This window comes from Trichechus manatus, unplaced genomic scaffold, assembly GCF_000243295.1.
Source record: "Trichechus manatus latirostris isolate Lorelei unplaced genomic scaffold, TriManLat1.0 scaffold00151, whole genome shotgun sequence".
Lineage (NCBI taxonomy): Eukaryota > Metazoa > Chordata > Mammalia > Sirenia > Trichechidae > Trichechus > Trichechus manatus.
Window position 1 is genome coordinate 4,702,367 of NW_004444087.1, and position 24,224 is coordinate 4,726,590.

General features: G+C 46.8%; 1 protein-coding gene across 1 annotated transcript in view; it reads left to right on the plus strand.

The window, feature by feature from the left end:
• The window catches only part of PRKAR1B (protein kinase cAMP-dependent type I regulatory subunit beta), a 143,173-nt gene that overhangs the window by 74,897 nt on the left and 44,052 nt on the right, over positions 1 to 24,224 (plus strand). Inside the window, exons 4-5 of the mRNA XM_004385935.2 lie at positions 13,658 to 13,719; positions 14,076 to 14,122. Of these exons, the coding sequence (XP_004385992.1) occupies positions 13,658 to 13,719; positions 14,076 to 14,122 (109 nt within the window). The remainder of the gene's footprint in view (positions 1 to 13,657; positions 13,720 to 14,075; positions 14,123 to 24,224) is intronic.

A 24,224-nucleotide genomic window follows, 5' to 3' on the forward strand; every position in this document is an offset into this window, starting at 1 on the left:
GATGTAACTTTTGGAGGTACAGTTTGGGTCTGCTGTTTTCTTGCCCTTTTGCAAGTGGGTTTGGCTGGGAATAAAACTATTGTTTTCTCTCTCAGGCATCCTTACACAGCTCGGGGTTTGGAGTGTGTTCTGAGCTAACCCAGGAAAAGCAGGATTTAACTTTTTTTTTGTTTTTAACATAGACGTTATTTTTTAGACCAGTTTTAGATTTACAGAAAAATTGTACAAAAAACACAGAGAGCTCCCATATGTCTGATTTTCTGTCTTAATTAACTTTAATATCTAGGTATTAGAAAAAAAAAAAAGCAAAGCGGTTTATCGGTGCCTTTGGGGGAGAAGACCACACCTATCTTTTTTTTTAATTATGAAAATATACAATTCAACAATTTCTACATGTAAAATTCAGTGACATTGAATACATTCTTCTTATTGTGCAGCCATTATCACTATCCTTTTCTGAGTTATTCTGCTACCTTTAACTTAAACTCAATGCCCCCTATGCAAAAACTCCCCCTCTTACCTTCGCTCCTACCCCTGGTAACCACCACTAATCCTTGTTTTCCATATATTCGCTTATTTCATATAAGTGAGGCCATATGGTATTTGTATTTTGTGACTGACTTATTTCACTCAACATTACTTGTACAAGTAAGTACAAGTAATCGAAAAAAGAAATAAAAATCACATTAAAACGACCTAACCCCCAGGCCCGCTCCATCTCGAGACAACTACTGTTAGCACTATGGGATAGCACGTCTAGGTTGCTTATTTCGTTATGTTTTCCTAGTCATACTGCTTTGTAAACCACTTTTTTTTTTTTTTTTTTTACCAGCAGCTTTATGAACATCTTCCTTCCTTTATATGTAGATCGCTGTTTTTAATGGCCACACGACATTGCATTATATAGAAATACCATGATTTACTTAAAAATCCGCTGGTGTTGTACATTTTGGGTTTTTGGTCCAGTGTAAGTTAAACTATGCTTCAGCGAATATCACTACACATACCTGTTTTCATATATGTCTATAGTTATTTCCTGAGGGTAAACTCCTACATGTAGAACTGATGGTTCAAGGGTAGGTTCCCTGAAGTCTTTTGTTATTTGCTGTAAATTACAACCTAGAAAGACTGTCCCAGTCCCTTCTCCCAGAGAAAGGAGGGCGGTCGCTGGGCCCTGCCCTCGTCAACACTGGGTGTCGCTATTATTTCTGACTTCACCAACCTGATGAGTGAAAATGGAATCTGGTTGTGGTTTGCATTTCTTTGGGTGCCAGTGAGGGATGAATGCTTTTATATGACAATTTCACATTTGTGGTTTTCATTTTTTAAATTGCCTGTTGGTGTCCTTTGCCTGTTTTTCTATCAGAATGTTTGCCCTTTTTTTTTGAGAGAGTTGCTTAGAATTTAAATCTATTTCTCAGTTATATATGTTGCAGATTTTTAAAAATGTGTTTTAATTTTATTGTAGTAAAATATAACACAGTGCCCTGGAGACACAGTGGTTAAGAGCTGGGCTGGTAACAAACATTTGCCATTTTAACAATTTTTAAGTGTAGAGTTCAGTGGCAGGCATTAATCCCATTCACAATGTCGTGCAACCATCACCGCTATGCATTTCTAAAATTTTCATCGCTCCAAACAGAAACTCAGTACCCCTTCAGCAACGACTCCCATTCCCGCTTCCCACCCGCCCCTGGTAACCACTAATAAACTTTGGTCTCTGTCTTTGTCATCTAGTGCTGCTAGAAAGAAACACCACAAGTGGATGGCTTTAACAAAGAGAAGTTTATTCTCTTACAGTCCAGTAAGCTAGAAGTCCAAATTCGGGGTGCCAGCTCCCGGGGAAGGCTCTTTCTCTCTCTGCTCTGGAAGAAGGTCCTTGTGGTGTATCAGTCTTCCTTTGGTCTGGGAGCATCTCAGCGCATGAACCTCAGGCCCAGAGGACGTGCTCTGCTCCTGGCACTGCTTTCTTGGTGGTATGTGGTCCCTATGTGTCTCTGCTTGCTTCTTTCTTTTATATCGCAAAAGAGATTGGCTTAAGACACTATCTAATCTTGTAGACCTCATCAGTATAACTGCCACTAGTCCATCTTATTGCATCATAGTAATAGGATTTACAACACAGGGAAATCACATCAGATGACAAAATGGTAGACAATCATACAATACTGGGAATCATGACCTAGCCAAGTTGACAGATATTTTGGGGGGACACAATTCAATCCATGACAGTCTCTATGCATTTGCCTGTTTTAGATATTTCGTATGAGTAGGATCATATAGTATTTGCCCTTTTGTGAATGGCTTATTTTACTCATCATAGTGTTTTCAGAGTTCATCCATGTTGTAGCATATTATCAGGACTTCCTTTCTCTTTATGGCTAAGTAGTATTTCATTGTATGAATGGACCACATTTTGTTTATCCATTCACCTGCTAATGGACATATAGGTTGTTTCCATCTTTTGATGACTGAATAGTGCTGCAATGAACATTGGTGCATATGTATGTGTTTGAGTCCCTGGGTTCAGTTCTTGTGGGCATATACCTAGGAGTAGAATTGCTGGATCATATGGTAATTCTGTTTGAACTTTTTGAGAAACCTCCAAGTGTGCTTGCTTTTTAGAATTGATCTAACAAACATTTTAAATTTTCATGTAGTCAAGACTTTGAGACTTTTCCCTTATGATTTCTGCCTTTACTCTCATGCTTAGAAAAAAACTTCCCTACACTCATATCATTTACTTGCTGTGTTTTCTTCTATTGTTCTGGGTTCCATGGAGAAGGGGTAAGGGCAGAGTGTTGGGGGGGATCTGGATGGTGGGAGAAGAGACCCAGTAGACAGACAGTTGTCACAGGGATGACCTGTGCCTGTATGCTAGGAGTGGCTGAAGACTACCTGCTCATCAGAGGGGAAATACATTAGTAAAAGCACTTAAGTAGTCAGCACCTTAATACATTAAAGAAGCTAAGCAGTATATTTCATGGTTTGTGCAATCCAACATTTGTGGAGTATCTACTGTGTATGTATTAATTGTGTATTATCTCAATAAGCAAATTAATAATATTTGTTTTAGTTAAAAAATTAGTGAGTGTACGCTATGCTCAGTCATTGGTTTACTCCAGCTGTTATCCACCCGAGCCCTGGTGACACGGTGGTTAAAGTGCCAAGCTACCAGAAGGTCAGTGGTTCAAACCCACCAGCCGCTCTGCAAGAGAAAGATGTGGTAATCTGCTTCTGTAAAGATTACAGCCTTGGAAACCCTATGGGCAGTTCTGCTCTGTCGAATAGGGTCACTATGAGTTGGAATCGACTTGATGGCAATGGGTTCGGTTCGATTTACCCACCCATCCACCGATCCCCACTCTTCCATCCATCTATCCCTATCCTTCCATCCATCCACCCACCCACCCATCCCTCCATTCACCAATCCCTGTCCATCCATCCATCCATCTTCCCATACCCATCCTTCCATCCACCCATCTATCCACTCATCTATCCATCCATCCATCCTCCATCCTCCTATATACCATCCTTACATCCATCCATCTACCCATCTACCCACCCACCCACCTATCCATCCATCAATCCATCCATCTATCCATCCTTCCGTCCAATCAGCTGGGGGAGGCAGGCAAGGCAGGAAACAGTCACCTGCAGGTGAGGGGCATAAGAACTGAGGTGCCACTTGAGGGAGTGGCACCAGTGTGGGGAGTGATTTGGGTGGCAACTCTCAAAGGCCCTGTGATCCTTAAGCCACGAGCCAGGGCTAGCTGAGACCCAGCATAGGCTCTCCATGTGTCTTTGGGACTTCCCAGGCCCTGAGCATCACATGGCTCCATTTGGGCACAAGGCAGGGAGTGGCCGGGGACAGTTTGGAAATGCCGGGCTAGTGATTGTCAGTTCCCTGATAACCATCTTGAGCCCAGCACCACCCACTGGAGAGAGCTGTGTGATAAGCAAAAGTGATATTTTGAGATCTCAGCAACAACTAAGACATGAGGTCCCCAACCCCAAGATAAGAGACTGGCTTAGGGCACAGAGGGAGGGAGGAGAGAGACAGAGAGACAGAGGAGGGACAAAGAGAGAGACAAGGGGGAAATACAGAAAAAGGGGGAGAGAGTGGGAGGAGAGAGACACAGAGAAATAGAGGAGGAAACAGAGAGAGAGAGAGAGAGACAGAAAAAGAGAGAGAGAGACAGATAGGCAATACTCTGTTAAGAGGAGATATAACTTTCAGGCTCAACACAGTCCACAACCAGGATAGGAGATGGGTCTAAAAAAGGGGTTCTTGACCTGTTTGACCCAAAGGGTCAGTGGACAGAATTTAGGGAGTCCATGAACTGGAATAGGAAAAAACTTGCCACCCTTATTTGTGAGAACCTCTTGCTAAAATTGGTATTTCCTTCCATCGGAACGTGGACAATAGACATCAGTAGTATCAGCAGCACCTGTAACTAACTGTGTCCCTAGGAGGAAGCACAGATATTTTCATATCCCATTTTGGTTGTTGCTGAGATCTTGAAATATCACTTTTGCTTATCACTTTTTTAAAACTGGAAGTTGTTAGGCCTGCCTGTGAACCCACATGTAATGCAGTAATAAAGAAGCAAATTAGTTTTTTAAATATTTTGTTGGCAGGTGTCTTAAGCTGGGTTCTCTAGATAAGCAAAACCAGTGCAGCGTATAAATACAGAGAGAGATTTATATCAAGGAAATGCCTCACGCAGTTGTAGAGGCTGGAAAGTCTCAAGTCTGTGGGTCAGGTTGGAGGCTTCTTCTGACTCATGTAGCTACAGGGGCTGGTGAACCCAAGACCAGAAGATCAGACAGCAGGTCTCTGTCTGATGGACAGGAAGACAGTAGGTAAGCTGCTAGCTCAAGTCCCAAGAACAAGATGTCAGATGAACAGGAGCCAGCTGCAGGATCCAGAACGCCCAAAAGCCAGCCAGCTTTGCCAGAAAGTCCACCTATATTGGATGCAGGCCACACCCCCAAGGATACTCCCTTTCAACTGATTGGCTGCTCATAACAGATCTCATCACGGAGGTGATTATGTTATATCAGATCTCATTATTGAGGTGATTACATCATTACATAGCTGCAAAAGTATGTAATAACTGCCAAACCACTGAGAATCATGGCCCAGCCAAGTCCACACACAACCTTAACCATGCCAGCAGGCTTTCAGTATTGTTGATTTTCATGAACAAATGTCTCCTTTGCCATGAGACCAGAAGGACTGGATGGAGCCTGGCTACCATTACTGAATGTTTTGATCAAAGATTCTGTAGAGGAACCCTGATCAAAAGGGGGAAAATGTGGAACAGAATTCAAGAGTCTCATGGAATCCAGACTTTCTGGAGTCATTGAGGCTGGATGAACTACTGAAACTGTTGCCCTGAGATAATCTTTAAGCCTTAAACCGGAAGTGTCCCCTGAAGTCTTCTTAAAACAAAACACTATACCCATCACCATCGAGTTGATTCCAACTCATAGTGACCCTGTAGGACAGAGTAGAACTGCCCCATGGAGTTTCCAAGGAGTGGCTGGTGGATTTGAACTGCTGACCTTTTGGTTAGCAGCCCAGTGCTTAACCACTGCACCACCAGGGCTCCAAACAGTAGTTAAGCTTAATTGGTAAAGAATGTCTGCCTTGAGCATTATGCTCTTTTAAGAACTATCTATGTGGAATCAAACTGGCAATAGTAACTCAAAAGGTTAGATAGGAAGCTTAGGGAGCAGTGAATTTATGTTAATGGGAGAGGAACAATTCAGAAAAGGAGGGTGTCATGTATTGAATTGTGTCCCCCCAAAATATCTGTCAACTTGGCTAGGTCATGATTCCCAGTATTGTATGATTGTGTACCATTTTGTCATCTGATGTGATTTCTTTTATGTGTTGTAAACTCTATCACTATGATGTAATAGAATGGATTAGCAGCAGTTATACTGATGCGGTCTACAAGATTAGATAGTGTCTTAAGCCAACTCTTTTGAGATACAAAAGAGAGAAGTGAGCAGAGACACATAGGGACCTCATACCACCAAGAAAACAGTGCTGGGAGCAGAGCGCGTCCTTTGGACCTGAGGTTCCTGCGCTGAGATGCTCCCAGACCAAGGAAAGATTGATGATGACGAGGACCTTCCTCCAGAGTAGAGAGAGAAAGCCTTCCCCTGGAGCTGACACCCTGAATTTGGACTTGTAGCCTACTAGACTGTGAGAAAATAAATTTCTCTTTGTTAAAAGCCATCTACTTGTGGTATTTCTGTTAGAGCAGCACTAGATGACAAAGACAGAGGGTGAGAATGATTGTATAACTTGAAGGAATGTAATTAATGTCACTGAATTGTACATGTAGAAATTATTGAATTGGTGTATTTTTTGCTATGTATATTTTCAACAACGATAAAAATATATATTGAAAAAATATATGTATTTCATCTTATACATTATCAAGATAATAACCCGTGGGAGGGAGGTGAAAAGAGGGAGTTTTTGCTTATGGGGCATTGAGTTTATGTTAATGGTGGTTGGATAATTTGGAAAAGGATAGTGAGAATAGTTGCATAACTGAAAGAATGTAATCAATGTTATTGAATTGTACACGTAGAAATCGTTGAGATGGTGTATGTTTTGGTATATATATTTTCATCACAATAAAATAAAATATAAAAATAGGAATAAAAAGATAATGTCCAAGCTGGGAGAGAGGGGATAGAGGGTGACCACTCAGTGGGCACAGGGTTTCCTTTTGGGGACGATGGAAATGCCTTGACACTAGTTAGAGGTGGTGGTCACACAGCATCACGGATGTACTAAATGCCACTGAACCATACCCTTTAAAATGGTTAACTTTATGTTATGTGAATTTCACACACACACAAAAAAGATGGCATCCAGTTTGATTGTACTGACTGTAGGGGAGTCCTTGTGAGACGTGGCCACAGGGGTCCCACAGAGACACTGAGGTGGGGCACAGCACCCCCTCGTCATCAGGGATCTTGGACCTTGAAGGGAACTGAAGACCCACCTTCAAGCCCAGATCTGAAGACAGGGTGGATGACGTTGGGCTCCTGTCTGGATGTTGTATTTGTTGAAGACCAAAGGGCCTGGGAAGGAGCCCTGGTGGCACAATGGTTAAGTGCTTGGCTGCTAACCAAAAGGTTGGCGGTTCTAACCCATCATCAGCTCTGAGGAAGAAAGACCTGGCAACCTGCTCCCATAAAGATTACAGCCTAGAAATCCTATGGGGCATGTCTTAGTTATCTAGTGTGCTGCTGTAACAGAAATACCACAAGTGGATGGCTTTAACAAAGAGATACTTATTCTCTCACAGTCTAGTAGGTTACAAGTCCAAATTCAGGCCGTCAGCTCCAGAGGAAGGCTTTCTCTCTCTGTCGGCTCTAGAGGAAGGTCCTTGCGATGCATCAGTCTTCCCTTGGTCTGGGAGCGTCTCAGCGCAGTAACCTCAGGTCCAAAGGACTTCTGCTCCCCGCACTGCTCTCTTGGTGCTGTGAGGTCCCCCATTCTCTGCTTGCTTTCCTTTCCTTTTATCTCTTGTTAGATAAAAGGTGGTGCAGGCCACACCCCAGGGAAACTCCCTTTACATTGGATCAGGCATGTGACCTTAGTAAGGGTGTTACAATCCCACCCTAATCCTCTTTAACATAAAATTATAATCACAAAATGGAGGACAACCACACAATACTGGGAATCGTGGCCCAACCAAATTGATACACACATTTTTGTGGGAGCATATTTTAGTCAATGACAGGGCAGTTCTGCTCTGTCACATGAGGTCGCTATGAGTCAGAATTGACTCGACAGCACACTATAACAAAGGGCCTGGGAACCCTTGGGCATGCTTCTTGGGTCCCGGAAGTTTCTGCCACATGATGATGGAAAGAATCCGAGTTAGGTCTGGCCAGGGATAGGGGCGTCCCCAAGTTTGGCATCCAGACGCTCCATGACCTGTTCCCTGAGATCCCTCCCTTCCCTCTCTGGGGCCTCCCGCCTGTATCACATGCATCCCCTCTTCACCTCCCAGCCTTCACTCAGCTGTGCCCTGCCTGGAATGCCTGTCCCAGCTCAGGGAGGCCCCCTCCTCCTCTGCCCCCTCTGGGCTCCACTGAGCTCCTTGAACCCAGGGAGTGAGGGGGAGGCCAGCTTTAGGGCTGACAGCTGATAGGGGTTCTGCCACCTGGCCGCCCCTCACAGCTGCCTGCCCTTGGGCACGGCCACGTCGTGTCTCCAGTTTCCTTATCTGGGCAGTAGGGTGACTGCAGTCCTGACCTCACGGTGATGGGTGAGGACGGAGTGAGATAAGACGTGTGAGGTCCTCGTTGCTGTGCGGCCCTGGCCACCCGCTGTGAGCGGCATCTGCACTGTCTTCATGCTCCTGTGTCTCTCCCAGACTTGAGCTCTGGAGAGTACTGTATGTCCCCAGAGGCACTGTCTCCCCCTCATAAGTGCTAAACCAGCATCCCTTGAATAGGAGGGCACTCAAACTTAAGACCCTCAAGATCCATGCCAGCAGCATCGGTCAAGCCTTCCAGGGGCGATTTCAGGATTGGGACAGAAAATGTTTTTCTTTTTACAGGATGGGGGAGGCCGATGCCTTGAAATCCCATTAGACACCAGGGAGAGGAAGGCGTTGGGTTTGTGTAAAAGGACAGAGAGAAGGGGGAGGGCTGGCCAGAGCACGGCCTCACCACCTCGTGACCGGCTGTGTGCAAGCCTTCTTGGCGCTTCTCCGTGGGTTATGAGCCGGAGGCATCTAGGGCATTCAAGTGTCTCCTGCAGGAAGATGGGGCTGCCAGACCTGCTGGTAACTGCGGCAGGGCTCCCCAGGCATAACTGAGGCTGGGGTCTCCAGGCATAACCAAGACTGGGGTCTCTGGGTGTTCACTGTTCACAGAGAGCCAAGAATTTTTTGTTTCTCCGTCTCCCGGGTCACGTCTCCGCAGGTACCTGGAGAGCGGAGGACTCACCTGTGTGGTCAGTGTTGAAGTCTGCTTTTGTTGTTATTTGCCAAAAAGTGGACTCGGACTCATCGTGATCTTATGTACAACAGAACGAAACACTGCCTGGTCCTGTGTCATCCTCACTATTGCCAATACACTCCAGTCCATTGTTGCAGTCACTTTGCCAATCCATCTCGCCGAGGGTCTCCCTCGCCCTCACTGGCCCTCTGCTTCACCAAACACAATGTCCTCCTCCAGCAATTGATCCTTCCCGATGATGAGTCCAAAGCAAGCAAGTTGGGCAATGTTGTTTTCATTGGCTAATTTTCAGAAGTAGATCCGTAGGGTTTTCATTAGCCAATTTTTGGATGTACATCGCCAGACCTTCTTCCTAGTCTGTCTTAGTCTGGAAGCTCCACTGAAACCTGTCTACCATGGGTGACCCTGCTGGTAGTTGAAATACTGGTGGCAAAGCTTCCAGCATCACAGCAACACACAAACCACAACAGTATGATACACTGACAGATGGGGGATGGGAAGCCTGCTGAGGGTCATTAAAGGTGTTCTGAGGAGATTCCTCTCTGCAGAGCGCCAGGGCCCAGGCTGACAGACAGACACGCCTAAGCAAATGTAGACCACTTTGCTTGATGCTAAGGCTAAGCCACCATGTTTGGAGTCTTCAGTCTTCCAGGAAAAGGTTCCTGCCACGCCGGTGCCATAGCTCAGGCGAGTAGAAGTAGCAAATGCCTGGAATGTGATCCAGATCATGTGTCGGGGGTGAAACGTGACCCCCAGATTACAGCAGGGAGGAAGCACTTGTATTTATCCTTCTCCCTCCTCTTGGGGAGCTCTGGGTTGCTCCCTGAGGCCCAGTTTGTGACCCATCTCAATGTCCTTTGGAAGAGGATGGGGGAGGAACCCAGGTCTATTCACGCAGAAAAACCAGTCAGCAGCAAAAGGAACACCCTTGATTTGGGTGTATTCACGTAGACGCACTTCAGGAAACAGACTTTACAGACGTTGAGAGGGAAAGAAAAAAATTGCAAAAGGACTTATTCATGTAAATAATTTTTTGCAACCTTTTTTTTTTACATAATTCTATTTAATCTGACTCACAGTGACCTATGCATTACATAGAGTAGAACGGCTTCATAGAGTTTTCCAGACTATAATCTTTACAGAAGCAGATTGCCAGGCCTTTCTTCTGTGGCACTGCTGGGTGGGTTCCAACTGCAAACCTTCAGGCTAGTAGTTCAGTGTAAACCGTTTGCACCACCTAGGTTAGGGACCTTATTTATGTGAGAGGATTTATTTATGATTTATTTATGATAAAAGCACAGAATGATAATGGATGCTTTTCAGGGACTCCTACACATGAAGTAAAAATACAGAATTACTTCCCATGACACACACCCTGGGGCTGGGGAGAGGCTGAGCCCTGTCTGGGGTGCTAAGTGCTTTCCAGAAGAGAGTTATTGGAAGCAAATATGGTAAAATGTTAACACCTGTCAAATCAGGGTGGTGGAGGGTACATGGGAGTCTGTTCGATTGTTTTTGGCTTTTTTTTTGGAAATATTTTACCATCATAAGTTAAAAAAAAATTTTTTTTAACGAGAGAGGAATGGTTAAATCATTTCCTAAAGATCTGTTCATTTTAAGAGCCCTTATTTTGTGGTTTTGAAGAAATCCAGTTTAAAAAACAGTGACTGGACCATGCCTGCAGATGTTTGACCTAGGACACTGCCAAGAAACACATCCTGGAGCCCGCGAGGCCAGGTGCCCTGGGGCAGCTGGTCCAGGACCCTTGCTGCCCAGGTGAGGACAGCAGGGGATGGGGGCTCCTGCCAACCTGCCCAGAGCCCCTGCCACCACTGCCCTCCAGCCTCCGAGAGAGAACGCCAGAAACAGGAAACCAAATTGTTAGTGAAGTTGGGAATGAGAACAGAAAAGAAACATTTCTTAAATAGAAAACAGCTACTATTTTAAGAATTCCTTATTTATATTTTCCGGACCCTGGAAACGGGAGGGTGCAGGGCTGTTGGATCTTTGCTTTTGCTTACCAGGCGCCCTGCCTTCCCGGCCTCAGCACACTTGAGCTCCTCTGAGGCACCCCTTAACTTCACAGCACACAAATGTGCCCAGGAATCTACCTCTTAAATAGTCGGGGCAGGAAATAAATTAACCGTAGAACTCATAGCATGTAGTTCCTTCCTGCATCAGGGTTGCTAGCACCTCTGTAAGTTGCTTGAACTCTGCATTGGCTCTGCAGCTTCTCTTTTGGGGAGCCAGGTGCCCGTGGGCAAAGCATCCAAAGGTACCTGCTGCATTTTCAGGAGTGAGACGCTGACACCTTCGACTCCAGGTTCAGTTTGCTGTCCTGGCAGATAAAGGTTCCAGGGAGAGCTGCACTTTGCTCCTGTGGTTCGACGACTGTTTTCCCTTTTCTCTGTGCCCTCTGCCAGCTTGGGGACACACGCAATCCTCTCCACACTACCATCTGCATCCCATGAGTGTGTCCATTTCACAGACAAATGTGGAAGATTAAACGGCCCAGCTGCCCAGTTGGTGTGTGTTTCCATTGGCACTGCCCCTGGCTGTCAGCCGCACCGGCATCTGTGGTTTGTCGCGTCAGTGTGTCGAAGAGTCTGTGTTTTCAAACTTTCGTTCTTTGTACCAGGGCTGCTGAGCTCTCCTGAGCTCTCTTATTTCTGCTTCAGGAGTCCCTTTGACTGAAAGTGGTTTCCCTGAAAAAAAAAAAAAAAAAGCGCAGAAACAAACGTTAAGACCGATCAGCATGTTTTGTTGTTGTTGTTGTTAGTTGCCATACATGATGACCTTGTATACAACAGAACAAAACATTGCCCGGTCCTGTGCCGTCCTCACAACTGGTATGTTTGAGCCCATTGTTGCAGCTATTGTGTCAGTCCATCTCATGGAGGGTTTCCCTTGTTTTCACTGACTCACTATGTTCTAGTAGAATATTCACTGGTGTGAAGAAATGTTCATGATCTATTGTTACTTTTTTTTTTTCATATAGTAATTCTATGTTTAATCATTTGAGGAACTGCCAAACTGTTTTCCATAGTGGGGGCCACATTTTACATTCCCACCAGCAATGGATGAGGGTTCCAGTTTCTCCACATCCTTGCCAACACTTGTTATTGTCTGTCTTTTTCATTATAGCCATCCTGGTAGGTGTGAAGTAATATCTCATATGGTTCTTCTTGAGGTTTGACACAGACTGTTCAGACTGTATATTTCTTCTCACATGAGTGCTGACAGTTTGTGTACCTCAAAGAATTGTCTAATCTCATCTAAGTTGATGTCTTGTTGAAGGGATACTGAGTTTCTCTTTGGGGTGATGAAAAACTTTTGGAAATAGACAGTGGTGACGGTTGCACAACATGGTGAATATAATTAATGTCACTGAATTGTACACATAACAATGGTTTGTGGGTATAAACTTGTTTGTAATATCTCCTTATTATCCTTTGATATCTTTAGGGTCTGTAGTGATGCCTCCTCTTTCATTTCTGATACTGTCTTTTTCTTTTTTATTAGTGTGGCTAAAGATTTATCAATCTTATTGATCATTTCAATGAAACTGATTTCTTCCTTTGTTTTTGTTTTTCAGTCTAACTAATTTCTGCCCTTATTTTTATTTCCTTCCTTCCGCTTGCTTTGGGTTTAATTTGATCTTTTTTAAATTTCTTAAGGTGGTAAATTAGATCATTGATTTGAGATCTTTCTCCTTTTAAACATTTTATTGTAGTTCAATATATATAACAAGAAAGTTGCCATTTTTAAGTGTACAGTTCGGTGACATCAATTACATTCACCGTGTTGTGCAACCATCACCACTATCCATTTCCAAAGTTTTTTTTATCACCTCAGACAGAAACTCTGTACCCTTTAAATAGGACATCAAGATTGATTACCATCCTGTCTGCCAGTTTGTCCCACTGTGGTGTCTTGCATGTTACTGTCATGGTAGAAGCTATGCTACTGGTATTTCAAATAACGGCAGGGTTATCCATGGTGGACAGATTTTAGCAGAGCTTCCAGATTAAGACAGACTAGGACCTGGTGATCGACATTTGAAAATCAGCCAATAAAAACCCTATGTATCACAACAGAATATTATCTGATATAGTGCTGGAAGATGAGCTCCCTAGGTTGTAAGGCACTCAAAATACACAGTGGCCTCAACAATGGATGGGTGAAGATGATGCAGGACTGGGCAATGTTTTGCTCTGTTGTACATGGGGTTGCCAGCCAGGAGTCGGAGCTGATTTGACAGCAACTAAACAGCAACAACGAGTAGAATATTTACTGACATAGAAAAATGTTCATCATCTTTTGTTACTTATTTTTAAATGGAATACAAACAACGTCTACTGTGTGATCCCATTGCTATAGAAACCCAGTCAGCACACTGTCTATATGCACAGATAGGGAGCTCACAGCAGTTATCTCTGGGCAGTGGGATCATGAAGGATTTCTATTTTCTTCCTTTATTTTATGTGGATTTTCTCATTTTCCTGAATGAATGTGAATTGCTTTTAAAAAGAATGTGAGTCAGTGAGCTGCACTGCTTGACTTTTTAAATGTAAAGTTATGGGAGGAGGGAGTGTTTAAACTGCCCCACGTCCCGAGCACCCCCCACAATCAGCCATGTTTTGTTTTTCAGTGACATTTTTGATGCCATGTTCCCCGTCACCCACATTGCTGGGGAGATCGTCATACAACAAGGTATGTCCGCTTTCTTTCGTCTCTACACCAAAGCTGATGGGGGTGGGGGTGGCGGTGGTGGCTTTTGTTATTCATTTAAAAAATTTATTAATATAAAGCCCTCATCATCTGTCCTCGAAAAAATTCATTAATGAAAGTTAAAAACAGTCTATTTAACATGTTAATCCAATATGTTTCAGTAGTCTTCTTTTTCTTCTTGTCATTAGGAAGAATTGGTGAGACCCAAAGTATTGCTTGACAATGGTTAGAGAGCAATGTGGTGAAGGTTGTTTATAAGAAAAACAAAAATGCTAGAGCTTATCTAAATGTCTTGATATACTCTTCATTGTGTATATGTATTTCTTTTGTTGTTACAGGGGATGAAGGAGATAATTTCTATGTAATTGATCAAGGAGAAGTAGACGTAAGTAGCTTTTACCTGTTTTTGGAGACTAGCACCTCTTTTCACACACAGTTTCATCAGACTTTGTGCCACATCGGGTCACTAACAGCCTCAGATTTAGGAAAAGCTTCGCTCTGGGTGATATCTTTCTAATTTTTTAATCCAGAACAGCAATAAACAAATCTCTGAAAAGACGATATGAAAGTAGCAGAGCACAGTCTGAAGTCAGAGTTTTTGCTAGCGGATGTTAGCAGTGCTTTTATTTCTGTTCATTTTCTTCCATGCCTACAGACTTCACTGGGATTCAAGCACACACACATTTTTTTGTTGTTCTGTTTTACTTAACGTTGTCCTCACATCAGCAGTATGTGAATACACCACTTTTACTCAACCACCTGGATGTTAACTTTTTTAACAATTTTATTTCTTTTGTTGTTGTTGTTGAGAGTATATAAAGCAGAACATAAACCAATTCAACAGTTTCTGCATGTACAATTCAGTGTGATTGATAGATTACATTCTTCGAGTTGTGCAACCATTCTCACCCTCTTTTTCTGAGTTGCTCCTCACCCATTAACATAAATTCACTGCCCCTAAGGTTCCTATCTAATCTTTTGAGTTGCTGCTGTCAATTTGATCCCATATAAATAGTTCTTAAAAGAGCATAATGCTCAAGGCAGACATTTTTTACTAGCTAGGATGTTAATTTTTTTTAGAAAATGGGAGGGTGTGGGGAACTAAATGTTCATAGACCCCAAAGCACTGATTTTATCATCAAACCAGCAATGGCTTTTCATGCTCAGCTTTTTGCTCCATTCTCACAACTCCCCCTGAGCTTTTACACTCACATCTCGTGGAATATCATTTTCTTTTCTTCTTTTTTTCCAGTCTTGCTCTATTTGATTATCTCCCCCCACCCCATCTTAAAAGCTGAGGGACCCACCGTTTCATCACATTTTTCTAGATCACATGAGCCCCTGGGTGGTGCAAACTGTTAACGCTGTTAGCTGCTAACCAAAAGTTTGGAGGTTTGAATCCTTCCAGAGGTGCCTTGGAAGAAAGGCCTGGCAATCTGCTTCTGAAAAATCAGCCATTGAAAACCCTAAGGAGCGCAGATTTCCTCTGACACACATGGGGTGGCCATGAGTCAAGGTTGACTTGACACCAAACAACAACAACTAGATTTCACATCATGCACTGTTTCAGAGGGACAGGTCCCTCCCTCAGCCATCTTCTCAGGAATACCGCCTTGGGTCACACGGCCAGCTGGAAACCAGGGCGGGGTCCCTGCCCTCTCCCCTGAGTTGGATCACTTCTGATCCTTCTAGTCCCTCAAGTGCATCTGGCTCCGTCGCCTCCTTGGCCACCTGGCCGGGCCCCCAGCATTCCTGGTTGGTGGCTCAGACCCTCCCTGGGCTCCTCAGTTCTGCACTTGCTCCTGCAGGCTGTTCTCTACCCAGCAGCTGAATTTGCAGTAGAACACAGATCTGAACCCGCCAGTCTCTTGCTTCAGACCCTCCTTCGGGTTTCTCTTTGAGTCATGCCCAAACCCGATAGTCTACAAGGGAACATGATCGTCTCTTGGTTCTTGGAACCCACCTGGCACTCAGCTGCCCCAGGACCTTAGCCCGTGTTGTCGCCGCTGCCTGAATGCCTTCATCCCCCTCACACTCACTTCCCTCAGCATGTTTACTCTGCCAGCTCCTTCTCCTTTGGGCTCAGCTTAAACATCACCCCTCAGATTGGGGGTGTCACTTCCTTGCATTGGGGGTTCAGCAGATGCACCTCATCTCTTGTTGTTTTCTCTCATAACACGGTGCAGTTTTCCTCTGCAGAATTTAGTTCTGTTCATGATTATGCATTTATGGTACAACCATTTGTTGAAGGCTGGCCTCCATGGCAGGCTGAGCACTCAGAGGGAGGGGCTGAGCAGTCAGAGGGAGGGACTGAGCCGTCCTGGGCATTGCTGCTCTGAGGGCCTGGCACATGGTCAGAGCACATCAGGGAGGCCCCGTAGGAGTGTCCTGGGGCTGCTGTAACCAAGTGCCACAACCCAAACCAAGAACCAAACCGGTTGCTGTAGAGTGGATTTCAACTCATAGCGACCCCATGCGTCAGAGGAGAACTGTGCTCCATAGGATTTTCAATGGCTGATTTTTCAGAAGTAGATAACCAGGCCTTTCTTCCAAGGCACCTCTGGGTGGGTTCAAACCGCTAACCTTCCAGTTAGTGGCTGAGTACACTAACGGTTTGCACAACCCCAGGACTGCAGTTGGTTTATAAGAACAGAAATTTACTGTCTCACAGTTCTGGAGGCCAGAAGTCCAAAATCAAGGTGTCAGCATAGCCCTTCCAAGGCTCTAGGTAGGGAGGATCCTCCCTTGTCTTTCTCAGCTTCTGTAGCCCAAGATGCATCATCACACTGCCGTATTCCCTCTGTATGTCTGTCTCTTCATCTCTTTTATAAGGACCCACTCAGATGGGATTAGAACCCACCCTACTCCAGTGTGACCTCATGTTAATGGAACTGATAACATCTTCAAAGACCCTATTTCCAAACAAGGTCATGTTCAAGGGTACCAAGTTTAGAACTTCATCGTGTCATTTTGGGGACAAAGTTCACCCCACAACAGGCCCTCAACACCATGTCCTTGGCTGACGTCCTGTGCCCTCTCTGGGCCTCTGCACACTAGCACCTGGAATGGCTCATTTGTGGCCACCAAGCCCCCCTCCTTCACCCCAAATCCTGCCCACACCTGCTCCATGAGGGGCCTCCTCCTGTCTCGGCTGGCAGCTGTGGGGCAACACCCCTCTGGCCACCTGGGCTGGGCTATTTTGAGGCTTGGCCTCCATGCCCATGTGTCTCTATATGCGCCTCTGAGCTATTTTGGGGCGGGCATTTATTTATTTATTTTTTTCCCTGGCAGCTGGCCCGTGTCAACTCCCCATTGCTGCCGCGTTTCTGGGAACTGGAGTGGGTTCGGGCCCAGCTTCCGGAGCTGGTGGCACAGGAAGTGCTGACTCATGCCGCATCACCGGCAGAGGCCACACGAGGTCCGCTCAGACCAGGGAGGGCTGGGCCTCCTGGTTGCCGAGGCACTCTCATCCTGGCCCAGGGTCATGCTGCTAGGGCATAGCCTCATGTCTGGGGCTTCCTGTCTCCACCAAAGAAGGAAACTGAGGCAGGAGCTAGCAGCTCCTTGGGATGTCTAGGTCTGAAGAGAATGTCTGCGGAGGAGGAAGGGTTTGAAAGCAGGGCCAGTGGCTTCCAACCCCGGGTTCAGATTGCCAGCCTAGCATCGTCTGTCATTGGCTTCGATTTGGATTTAGAAAAACACAAAACCCAAACCAAACCAGTTGCTGTGGAGTCTATTCTGATTATGGCGACCCCACATATGTGCTCCACAGGGTTTTCAGTGGCTGATTTTCAGAAGTGTATCACCAGGCCTTTCTTCCAAAGCACCTCTGGGGGGACTTGAACCACCAACCTTTTGGTTAACAGCTGAGTGTTTAACTGTTTGCACCACCCAGGGACTCCTTCTGTTCTTTAAAGCCACCCATTTGTGGTATTTCTGTGACAGCCACACTGGGAAGCTAATTCTCACCACTGCAAAGCGATCAGTGTTCTCAAACCTCCTCTGCTCTCCTCCCCTTCCCTTTCTTTTTCTTGCTCAAGTGTTTATTGAGGACTTGCTATGTACTGGCACTTGCTAGGCCGTGAGTGTACATCTGTGAGTAGGACAGCATGGCCCTGTCCAGGGAGTAGGTTGTGCTTTGGGGAGATGACCTTCCAAAGGAAATAGCAAATACAGCTTGTCCTGGATCTCTGAGCCTCCCACCCCTCTGTCCTTATTCCTGCTCAGCCTTGCAAACTCCTACTTATCCTTCAAGATCCACCCCGGGCCAGCTCCTCCCTATCCAGGCGGACATCTCACAGCTGGCCTCTCCTGCTGCTGCTCTTTATAAGTACTGGACTGTGGGCTGACCCATGTCCTTCCCCCTGGAATGTTCTTCCCTCTTCTGTGTCTACACTGATCTTCCTGTTCAGTGCACAGACATTTTCGCAGAGACGATTGTCATCACTAGAGCAGGAAGCAGAGATGGGGAGCTGAAATGACCCTGGGGAGTCCTGAAGCCCTGCATTCCTCGGTTCTCCTAGATGGACAGACTTGGGAAATGGCAAACCCTTTGCCCTGAGTCCTTCACCTCTTCTTTGACGGAGCCAGCAAGGCTCAACAGTGAAGTCCCACAGGACTTGCCTTCTTAACAAACGCGTCATCCAAAGACAGGAGAAGGGTCAAAATACCGCAGGCTTTGAGGGCAGAGTGCATGAGAAAGCTGGAGGGTAAAAAAAGGAGACAGAAGAAGAAATGATGAATTCCAGTTGTGGTATTGCTGAAGAATACTGAATACATCGTGGGCTGCCAGAAGAATGAACAAATCAGTCTTAGAAGAAACAGAACAAGAATGTTCCTTAGAAGGTAGGCTGGTGAGACTTTGGCTTGCTTACCATGGACACGTCATTAGGAATAACTAATCGCTAGAAAAGGCCATCATGTTTGGTAAAGTAGAGGGTCATTGAAAATGAAGGAAACCCTCAGTGAGATGGATTGACATAAGAGCCACAACAATGGACTCAAACACGACAATGATCATGCAGAAGATGCAGGACTGGGTGACGTTTTGTTCTGTTGTACATAAGATCACCACAAGTCAGAGTCAACTCAATGGCAGCTAACAACAGTCAGAGGCAGAGAAATCCAGACTTTCATTCACTAGCTGGGCCACCCTGGCCAAGGTACTTATGTTTGTGAGCCACAGGATTTACATATCACTCATGGGAAATCGATGCTCAGCTCACAGACTGCCTGAAGACTAAATGAGAGGATTCTATGATGCACTGCATCAGTACCAGGTGTCGAGAAGGTGAAGGCTGTCAGCTGTCTCCCTTCCTCTCCGGCGAAGTCTGCGTGTGTAGACTCTCTCTCACATGAAGGTGCCTGCCCCCCAACTCCAGTGCCCCGAGGGAAGCCCCCTGTCCATTCCCCAACCTGTCATCACTCTAGGATGCTGTGGCCACCGTCCCCTCCTCAGCCACCTGCCAGGTGCCCGTATCCTCCTGACAGCAGCTTGGAGGGGCTGGAGGAGGCAGTGGGAGGGAACACCATCCTTATAGCCCTTGTCCTCCAGTGACAGCGTCTCAGGGAACTGTTTCCAAATGTGGGCCCTGCTCACACCGAGGCTCCAGGCAGCCCTGCTCGCCCAGAGGTGCACAGAGGAGGGGTGGTGCAGGCCACGCTGATGCTCTGGGGCTGCTCCCCTGAAGTCACACCCTCTGCTAACATGGCCCCACTCAAGTGACCTGCACCTCATCCTTGCAAGCTTCAAAACCCCTCACGCCCCTCCCTGCATCAGTCCAACAGAGTGACGGTCACAGCCCAGGTCATGCTGCAGTGTACCACCTCACCTCCATCTCCCTCGACCCCAGGCCCTCTGCCTGGACCGCCTGCACCAGTAGCAGGAGATGGAGCAGGACCGCCTGACCTACATGAGCTCCTGAGAGCAGGTGCTGGCCTCCCTGAGCACCAACCCCCCATACCCAGCTCATCCAGCCAGGATACCCTCTGCCTCCCTCACCTCCAGGGCAGCCCAGCGCCCAGGCCCCCTCCACATCCCCCATCCCCAGGCGGCCCAGTGCCCAGGCCCTGGGACACATCCCTATGGTCCAGCCAATCTGGAGTCGAGGAGCTGCTTCCCGGACTCTCTCTCAGCCAAAACCCATCCCCATGGCCTGGGATGTACAGTGCCACAGCTGGTCTCCCTCCAGGCCTGGGGACATGTGAAGGCAATTTTGTGAAGGGAAAGAGTGAGGTCACCTTCTCGTAATTGGAGTTCCCCAAATACGTTGTCTTGGCCAACCCAGACGCCTCTTCTCTCTCTACTTGCCTCCTCTCCAGCCTCAGCTTGGCAGGTACAAAGGCTCCTTAAGACCTTGCCAGACTCCAGCTTGTCAGGCCAGGATGCCTGGGCACCGTGGGCAGGCAGGCAGGCAGGCGACGCCCCCAGCCTACAGCCTCAGGTCTGGGACAGCCAGTCCCCCTAGGGATCAGCCTGTGACTTATGGCTGTCAGTGAGCCGCATCGGGACCAGCTTGGATCCCCGGCAGTGCCAGGCCCCTCCATCAATCTAATCAGATTTTCCGTGGCAGCAGGGAACCCCCAGCTGCGGGTGTGGCTGCTGAAGGAGCCATATTCAGGGAGGCCTCCCTTGATGTGGGGGACTTGCCCGGCAGGGGTGCGGAGTGGAGGGGGCGTGCGGCCAAGGCCACATTTAAGGCATCAAAAGATGCTCAGTAAGGGGCCTGGGGTGTAAAAGGGCATGTTGGGCAGCGGGTGAGTTATGGGATGTAGGTTATAATGATGACTGTTATTACTGCTCCCGGCACGGATGGCTACAGCCCAACAGCTGACCCTGCACCTCTTCTCAGCCTGAGGGGGCCTTTTCGGAATGCACTCACCCAGGAGCACAGCGATCAGCAAGGACCCGTCAGGACTAGAACTTTCCACGACTCTGTGTGGGATTTCTAGAGCTGAAATGGATTTATTGGGGGTGAGTGGGAATGGGGAAGAGAGAGGGACTCGTTACCATCTGCATAATTGCACCCAATAAAATGCCCCACACAGCAGGGGTGTCTCCCCTCCCCAGGACCCCAGCCTGGCCTCCCAAGTGGGTGGGGATCCCGACATCCCCTTCCCTGCTGACCAGAGCCGCCCTTGGGGTGCAGCCAGGTGACCTGATGGTCTAAATTACGGTTTTCCAGAGAGACGCCAAAAGTGCGGCTGCCCTTTGTGTGTTGCCAAGAGCTATAATCCATTTTGCTAAGTATAAAAATACCTCCTAACTTATTTTATTCATGGAACATAGCATTTCTACTTAAAAGGACACCCGACTGCTGATTTTACAGCTAGGGAACGTCAGCCCAGTTTCTCCCCTAATTGTTTTCAGGCCTTTGTTATTTTAGAGTGGGCTCTTCTGTGGCTGACACCCGCCTCCTGGAGCTCCCCCTGGAGGGGTGTGAGCTGCAGCCTCTGACGCTTTTGCTTTGCCCTGTTCCCTGCTTGGGGACTTCTGGGCTTCCCTCTCATTTCACACAAGATTTCTGGGGGGAGAAGAGGCATTTCCAGCTTCAGAGGTGCCAGTGAAGCCCCCATCCTCTGGGCAGCTTGGTGTCCAGCCAAGAATGGGTTCCTCGGGCACTTGTTGTTTGGCTCCTTGGGTTGACTGTTATTTAGTGGTTGCCTACTCTGTCCCTCTCTTCTCTCTCTCTCTCTTTTAATTTTATTGGAATCCTTGGGTGGTGCAAATGGTTAAGCACGTGACCGACTAGCCAAAAGGCTGGTGATCAGAACCCACCCAGGCGTGCCTCAGAAGAAAGGCCTAGCCAATCTGCTTCCTAAAAACCAGCCATTGAAAACCCTATAGAGTGCATTTCTACTGTGCACACACGGGGTCATCATGAGTCCGAACTAACAGCAACTAACAACAACAAAATACCTATAACATAAAATTTGCCATATTAATCCTTTCTAAGGATACAACTCAGTGACATTAATTACAGTCACCATGTTGTATAACTGTCACCAGTATTCATTTCCAAAACTTTTTCATCACCCCTAACAGAAACTCTGTACCCATTAAGCAACAACTCCTCATTCCCCCCGCCCTAGGCCCAGATAACCAATAATCTACATACTGTCTCTATGCACTTATCCATTCTGGAGATTTCATAAGGAGTGCTGGTGGCACAATGCTTAAACACGTGGCTGCTAAGCAAAAAGTTGGCAGTTCGAACCCACCCAGCAGCTGTGCGGGAGGAAGAACCTGGCGATCTGCTCCTGTAAAGATTACAGCCTAGAAAACCCAGTGGGACGGCTCTATTCTGTCTCATTGAGTCATACGAATCAGAATTGACAACCCCTAACAACCACTCCAGAGATTTCATTTAAGTGGGATCATACAGTATTTGTCCTTTTGTGACTAATTTCTTTCAGCATGTTGTTTGCAAGGTTCATCCATGTCATAGCGTGTATCAGAACTTCATTTCTCTTTATTTCTCTTTCTCTTTATGGTTGAGTAGTACTCCATTGTACAGAGGAACCACACTGTGTTTATCCGTCATCTGTTGGTGGACACTTGAGTTGTTTCCACCTTTTGGCCACTGTGAGTAGTGCTGCATTTGTTTTTTCTAGAGATTTCACATAAGTGATTTGCTTGTTTTTTGCTCCCGGTACAATCCCTAAAAAATAAACAAACCTCCTGAGGGCCTTTGCACGTCTGTTCCTCTGCCTCCAAATCTTTGCGTGGCTAGTTCCTTGGCACTCAGGGCTCAGCTCACGTTCCCCTCTGAGTCCCACCTCTAGTGTAGCCCTTTCTTCTGAACCGTCTGTTTCTCGATGGCCCTTACACATTACAAAGTGAATATGCGTTTGCATGGCTGCCTGTCTTGTGAGGTCAGTAAGTTCCATGTGTATAGGAGTCTGTCTGTCTTGCTCACTGCTTAGTCTCCAGGAGCTAGAACCATGCAGGAAACAGTGGGTGTATGAATGAATGAACGAATGAATGAGTGAACTAATGAATAATGGGTAGTGGGGGTTCTGTGTCTCCCAGGGAAACCACAGCTAATGGCAGAGGCAGAAATGTAGCCCAGCGAGACATCTCACTATTTTTCTTTTAAAAGAAGAAAAACAAGACAAAAAGTAGCGCCTTTGCTTATCAGCTGGGGTGGAGCCAGCGCTGGGCTGGGGAGAGAGAGAGCCCAGTGTCTGCAGAAGGATGGCTCTTTGTCCTCGGGGCGACCCAGTGCTGTGTGGCCCCGGGCCCCGTCACACAATGGGGTTCTCTGACTCCACACAGGGAGCTCGTGGAGTCCCTGAGCTTTGTCCCGGGCAGAGGGTCCTGGCCCCCCCAGAGACTGCTCCATCTCAGGTCCCCTCAGTCTCACCTGTGGCAGGAGATCCTGCCCTACTTTGGGGTGTGTCCCAGGCAAGATGGGAGGGTATACTCCCTCCTCTGCATCCTGGCCTGTGGTGCTTCCTGGTGAGTGAAGTGGAGTGTCCTGCCCCCAGTCCAAGGCAGCCATCTGAGGGGTGGTTTCCTCGCTCCCTAAGGGGCAAAGGGGAGTGACAGGGACACACAGAAGAAGCCACTGCCCCGCTTAGGGCTCAAACGCTGGCTGCCTCCCCAGACTCCCTGTTTCGACAAACTCATTCCAAAGCTCAGATTCACCCTTCCCTGAGCCCATGGGGCACCCACAACTCAGCAGTGGGTGTAGGAGGAAGTAATTTGGTACAGTTGTTGGGGAGCTGTATTCGAAAGAAGGAGCCCTGGTGGCAAAGTGGTTAAGTGCTTGGCTGCTAACCAAATGGTTGGCAGTTCAAATGCACTAGCCGCTCTGCAGGATAAAGATGTGGCAGTCTGCTTCTGTAAAGATTGCAGCCTTGGAAGCCCTGTACGGCAGTCCTACTCTGTTCTATAGGTTCGCTATGAGTCAGAATAGACTCCACGGCAGTGAGTTTTTACCCATACTGACAAAAACTACCAAAGCCAAGCTGGTAAGTATTCTCCATGACCCAACACACATAGACACTAAGAGAAATGAGGGCATATGGCCCCTCTCAGTGTCCCAGGCTGCTGTAACAAAATACCACAACATGGTGGCTTTAAAGAACAGAAATTTATTGTCTCAGTTCTGGGGGCTGGAAGTCCAAATGCAGAGCTTCAGCCATTATTCTTTCTGAGGGTTTTAAGACAGGAACTGTCCCATGCCTGTCTTCTAGCTTCTGGTGGTTCCTGGCAATCCCTGGTGTTCCTTTGCTCCTTGCAGATGTATCTTCCCTCTGTCCGTGACCCTGTCTCTGTGTCTCTTCTCCCCTTTTATAAAACACCACTCTGAAGGGATTAGGACTAGGACCCACCCTATGACCTTGTTTAACTTAACTGATAAGATCTTCAAAGATCGTATTTCCAAATAAGGTCACATTCACATGTACCAGGATTAGGGCTTCAGTGTGTCTTTTTGGGAGACATCGTTCAGTCCATAACAGCCACCAAAATCATGCACAGA